General features: G+C 46.4%; 1 protein-coding gene across 2 annotated transcripts in view; it reads left to right on the forward strand.

The window, feature by feature from the left end:
* The first annotated feature begins 1,048 nt into the window (after positions 1–1,048).
* The window catches only part of DHX8 (DEAH-box helicase 8), a 28,314-nt gene continuing 23,469 nt past the window's right edge, over positions 1,049–5,893 (forward strand). The window contains exons 1-2 of one of the 2 annotated variants that reach the window (XM_025861793.2): positions 1,141–1,268; positions 4,474–4,538. In XM_025861793.2, coding sequence (XP_025717578.2) covers positions 4,475–4,538 — 64 coding nt within the window. In that variant the 5' untranslated portion in view covers positions 1,141–1,268; position 4,474. Of the gene's footprint in view, positions 1,269–4,473; positions 4,539–5,893 lie in introns of both variants that reach the window. The other variant, XM_025861792.2, reaches the window with a different exon arrangement.

Raw genomic sequence — 5,893 nt, forward strand, 5'->3', positions numbered from 1 at the left:
CTTCATTTCCTTATTCATTACACAGAGCAGTGCAGTGTGGGAAAATCCTTACCTCACCTTAGAGCTGTTGCAAAGGAAAATGGAGACCAGAAATAGAAGTTGGGAGACCCCAGCTTAGGACCTTAGGTTCACAGCACAGCTGCTTTTTGGGGGCACAAGTTCTGAGGGTATTGATTGGCACGGGAAAATCCGGAGTTGAGAAGCGGTTTTCACAAGAGATGAGCCAGGTGGTTCTCTGGGGTCTCAGACTGAGGGGATCTGTACCTGACAGATGAATTTTACAGTGACCATTATCTCGCCCTTAGGATTATAGTAACTGGCATTTGTAGTTTTCTATGTGCAGGACCCCAGGATTATGACCTGAGCCGAAGGCAGACGTTTAGCCGACTGGGCCAACCAGGCGCTCCATGCCTACTGGTTTGTTACAGAATAGCTCCAGATAGTCACGAGCCACGAAGACGCAATAGAGGAATAGAGGGAACCGCTATAAAGCAAGTTTGGCCTTTTCCAGGCTTGAATTCAGGTTCCTTTTTTCTTTTTTTTTTTTTTTTAAGATTTTATTTATTTATTTGAGAGAGAGAATGGTAGAGAGAGAGCATGAGAGGGAAGAGGGTCAGAGGGAGAAACAGACTCCCTGCTGAGCAGGGAGCCCAATGTGGGACTCGATCCCAGGACTCCAGGATCATGACCTGAGTCAAAGGCAGTCGCTTAACCAACTGAGCCACCCAGGCGCCCAAGTTCCTTTTTTCAAAGCGCAGGCGCGCAGGAGGCGTGGGGGTCGTGACCTCCTTGGCGCCCCTTGCACAGGCCACGGTCGCCCTCTGCCGACGTCAGGTGGGAGAACGCTGAAAGTGAACGTTTCCGGGCCTGAGAGCCGATTGAGAATCTCGCTGTCCTGTAGAGGGCGCTGCCGGCGTGTAGGGTAACCTACCTGGCCGTTCCTTCCTTAAGCACTTCCTGTCTGATCTCTATGATTCTTCGGTTGCGTCATGGGAAGTTCCTGAAGTTTTCAATTTACTGTAAACAAAAGGGACGTGCGCCGACCCGGAAGTGGAAGCTTGAGCAGACCTGGCGTAGCTCAGAAGGCCGGCAGTAGAACTGGCTGGTGGCGGCCGTAGGCATGGCGGTGGTTGTGGCCCTGGCGGGAGCCGTAACCACCACAGACCTAGGCCCCGCGGAAGAACTCGCCAAACTCGAGTATCTGTCTTTAGTGTCGAAAGTTTGCACCGAGCTGGACAATCACCTGGGGATCAACGACAAGGATCTGGGTAAGCCCGGGGAGGCCCCTGCGGCCTCTGGGCTTGGGGTCGAGGGAAGCGGAGGGAGAAATGGGGCTGATGGGTTGACTGCGTGTGTCCCTGTGAGTCTCTTTCCCTCTCTGTCGCAGATACTTGGGCCCAGGGAACCCGCGGCCGTGGCCCCCGCATGAGAACCCTCCAGGCTGAGCTGTTACAAACCATTGCCTAGAGCTGTCAGTGAAACCCGGAGCGGCTGTCGCTCCTGCTCCTTGCTTCCCCCGTCCTAGTTAATTAAACAGCGTTAACAACGACAGCAGCCGCAGCCGCACTGTAATGACGATCATGATGGCCGACCTTTATTGACAGGGCAGATACTGTGCACGGTGCTTTACTTACATTATCTTACTTGGTCTTCACACGACCCTATGAGATAGTATTATCTGTTTTTCGATTAAGAAAACAAGGCTCTGAGTAATTAAGTAATCCTCCTCAAAATTATATATCAAATGTGAGCCCAATCTGGAATCCCAAGCCTTTTGAAGTCTGCCTTTAACTATTCTCAACCACTTTTTAGGCGTTTGGGGACAGAATGTACCAAAATGCGGAACTGAAAAAGGCCAGGGGGCTAGAGCTAAGGCCACAGGCAGGTGGAGTCCTTATGAAAGCAAAGAGATGGATGGAATCAAGAGCATGAGTGGAGGGGTTGACCTTTGAGAGGTACAGGGATGCTTGATCCATTTTAATAGGAAGGAGGACAGAGAATGTGGTCGTAGATGCAGATAGGTTTCGGGATTGGTGGTAGGAAGATGAGGGAGAGACTGCCATTTAATTGTTGTGTTTTCTAAATGAAGATGAGGTCATCAACGGGAGAGATGGAAGGGAAAGGGCATGTGACAAAAGGGGTCAGGGAGGTTGGATGTGTGACCTTGAGTAAGATACCTAATGTCCCAGAAGCTGTTTTCCTCATCTGTGAAATGGGGATGATGTGTTTTTCTCGGGGTTACCGTGTTGCACCTAGGAAGGAGCCCTGCTGCCAGTATGTTTTAGTTCACTTTTTTCTTGCTTCCCAGTCAAGATGTGCTTGTCCTGTATCATTTTTCTTCATTCTCCTTCTCTTTTAGATGGTAATGAGTGACAATCTTGTAGTTTGCTGTCTGGGTTGTGTGTTCCTTCGTTCAGCAAACGTTTACTGAGCCAGTGTTAAATCGTTTTGATGTTAACCTCATTATATACAAAAATAAAATGAGGTATAAACTCCATAATTTTCTAGCCCATATGTAACTGAAGACCCCATTTAATTTGCAAATAAACCACAAATACGTTTTCTTCTGCTTGTAATTCTGACACCATTTATTTATTAAAAATATTTATTTATTTAATTTCTATGGCCAGCGTGGGGCTTGAACTCACAAACCTGAGATCAAGAGTTGCACGCTCTTCCGACTAAGCCAACCAAGCGCCCCTGACACCCTTTGTGATGTGTGTTTTTGCCAGTACTGTTAAGCAGTTCTGTGACACCAGCTGGTATCCTGCATTGAACTGAGTTTTGACACTATCTACCTGGAGATAGCATCAGATCCCACAGGTTAAGGACTCAGACCTATAAGACTGCCCCACCTCAGGGGCGCCTGGGTGGCTCGGTTGGGCGACTGCCTTCGGCTCAGGTCATGATCCTGGAGTCCCGGGATCGAGTCCCACATCGGGCTTCCTGCTCAGCAGGGAGTCTTCTTCTCCCTCTGACCCTCTTCCCTCTCGTGCTTTCTATCTCTCATTCTCTCTCTCTCTGAAATAAATAAATAAAAAATATTAAAAAAAAAAAAAGACTGCCCCACCTCAAACTTCAGATGCCATTTGCAAGGTCAGGTTGTCAACTTGTGCTGACCCACTCACTAAGATCAGAGGTTCCAATGACCCCCCGACCTTGGGTTTGATTAATTTGCTAGAGTGGATCCCAGAACTCAGAGAAACATTTTACTTACTAGATTACCGGTTTATTATAAAAGGATATAACTCCGGAACAGCCAGATGGAAGAGATGCATAGGGCAAGGTATGTGGGAAAGATTGAGGAGCTTCCAGGCTCTCTTAAGTGCCCCACTGTCCTCAAATCTCCATGTGTTCACCTCCCCACTAGTTCTCCATACTCAGTCCTTTTGGGTGTTTGTGGAGTCTTCATTATAATAGGCATAATTGAAAAAAAAAAGGCATAATTGATTAAATCGTTGGGCATTGGTAAAAGAACTCAATCTCCAGCCCCTTTTCCCCCCTCTCCAGAGGTCAGGGGTGGGGTTGAAAGTTCCAGCCTGTAAACACGTGGTTGGTTTCCCTGGCAACCAGCCCTCTCAGCCTCACCCTTGTTTAGGAGCTTTCCTAAAGTCATCTCCTTAATGTAACAGAAGACCTTTTTCACTTTCCACACTTCTGAAATTCCAAGGGTTTTTAGGAGTGCTGTGCCTGGAAAGGGGATGAAGACCAAACACATATTTCTTCTTAGAAATCACAGTATCACAGTGTTAAACACAGATTTATAAAACTAGTAACATTAAAGTAACTAAAGTTGGAAAAATGTGATAGATAGTATTGTTCTGTTGAAACTAAATTGCCAGAGTGGTTTTAATAACTAAAAGGTGTATATTTGCTACTTTTACGTTTTATTTATTGACTTGATTCTTTTGATTTTGGCCTTAATGTATTATCATTTTTATTTATTTATTTATTTTTTTTAGGGAGATTGGTGGGGAGGGACAGAGGGAGAAAGAAAATCTTAAGCAGACTCCACACCCAACGCAGAGCCCGATGCAGGGCTCGATCTCACCACCCTGATAGCATGACCTGAGCTGAAATCAAGAGTGAGATGGTTAACCGAATGAACCACCCAAGCACCCTGATGTATTATCACTTAAATCAGTGTCATTATTTTTCCTGTTTTCAGCACTGAACTTGTTTTTAACCACTAATTCATCTTTGGGGCACCTGGCTAGCTCACTTGGTAAGCATGTAACTCTTGATCTCCAGATCGTGAGTTCCAGCCCCACACTGGGTGTAGAGCTCACTTAAAAAAAAAACTTGATAGTTCAGTTAATTTAATGATGCCCCCATATAATTCTGAAAATTAAAAAAAAACTTGATTAATGACAGCTGCAGTGTGAATATGCTGCTGATTGCTTTGGAATAGTCTCTAGAGCTTTGCATGCCTAGCACCACATGGCTTACTTTAACCTCCACATTTCTCTACAGAATGTGGGCTCAGAAGTCAGATTTCCTGGGTTCCAATCCTGTCTCCACCAGTTGTTATTGGGTAGGTCAGTATCTCAAACCCTTAGCCTCCTCATCTGCAAAAAAAAAAAAAGGACAATAGTGGTGCCTACCAATGAGGGTTGTTGTGAGGATCCTGGGGATAACTCACGTGAAGCACTTAGCATAGTGTTCGCTGGGCATGTGGCAGGTGGTCACAAAGCCTTAACCGTTGGCATTGTTACGCATAAGCTGTGTCCATGTAGCCCCATGGCATTTGGCTTTTACTTAATGTCATCAAAAAGGTAAAGGCAAATGCCAGCTCGGAATTGGTATGGTGACACTAGTTTATATTAGTTATCCAGATCTTCCATGCTATTATTGTTTGTTGTTTTTTTTTTAAGATTTTATTTATTTGACAGACACAGCGAGAGAGGGAACACGAGCAGGGGGAGTGGGAGAGGGAGAAGCAGGCTTCCCGTGGAGCAGGGAGCCTGATGTGGAACTTGATCCCAGGACCCTGGGATCATGACCTGAGCCGAAGGCAGACGCCCAGTGACTGAGCCACCCAGGTGCCCCCATGCTATTATTGTTATGTTTTAGGTTTAAAATCAGGATGAAATCATTACCATTTTCTTCACAGCGTGAGGCTTATTGTCTCAGCCCCTCATAAAATGCACTTTTCTTCCGTCAGTCTCTTACTTAATAAATAGCTCTAATATTAGACATTTCAAACACTGGGCAGGTTTGTAGAGAAAAATTTGGGGGGCAAGTGAGTCTTTGGTCAACTTGGAGACTGTACCACCCAGCAGCTGCCTGACTCTCGTGGATGGATTGGGTCTGACCTTCCTGAAACTGTAGAAAGCATCCTACTGTGTACGTCCATGAGGGGTGGGGAAGGAGGGCTCTTGCTTTTGAGCATTGTTACCTCTGGAGTCTGTATGGCAATGCGCACAGCTGCTAGTCTCATGAGAAGAGTATGATGATCTGGAGAGGAAGGGAGATATTTCTCCCTTCGATGCACTGAAGGGCCTGGTGAGCCATTCTCTAGTAGTATCTTCTTCTTTTTTTTTTTTTTTTTAAAGATTTTATTTATTTACTTGAGAGAAAGAGAATGAGAGAGAGACGGCACGAGAGGGAAGAGGGTCAGAGGGAGAAGCAGACTCCTCGCCGAGCAGGGAGCCCAATGCGGGACTCGATCCCGGGACTCCAGGATCATGACCTGGGCTGAAGGCAGTCGCTTAACCAACTGAGCCACCCAGGTGCCCTAGTAGTATCTTCTTTGCATTTCTTTCTTTTTTTTTTTTTTTAAAGGTTTTATTTTTTTTAGAGAGGGAATTAGGTAGAGAGGGCACGAGAGGGGGGAGTCAGAGGGGGGAGCAGACTCCCGGCCGAGCAGGGAGCCCGACGCGGGACTCGATCC

The sequence above is a fragment of the Callorhinus ursinus genome, unplaced genomic scaffold (genome assembly GCF_003265705.2).
Source record: "Callorhinus ursinus isolate GAN/ISIS: 27379988/994484 unplaced genomic scaffold, GSC_fseal_2.0 scaffold102, whole genome shotgun sequence".
NCBI classification, from domain to species: Eukaryota; Metazoa; Chordata; class Mammalia; order Carnivora; family Otariidae; genus Callorhinus; species Callorhinus ursinus.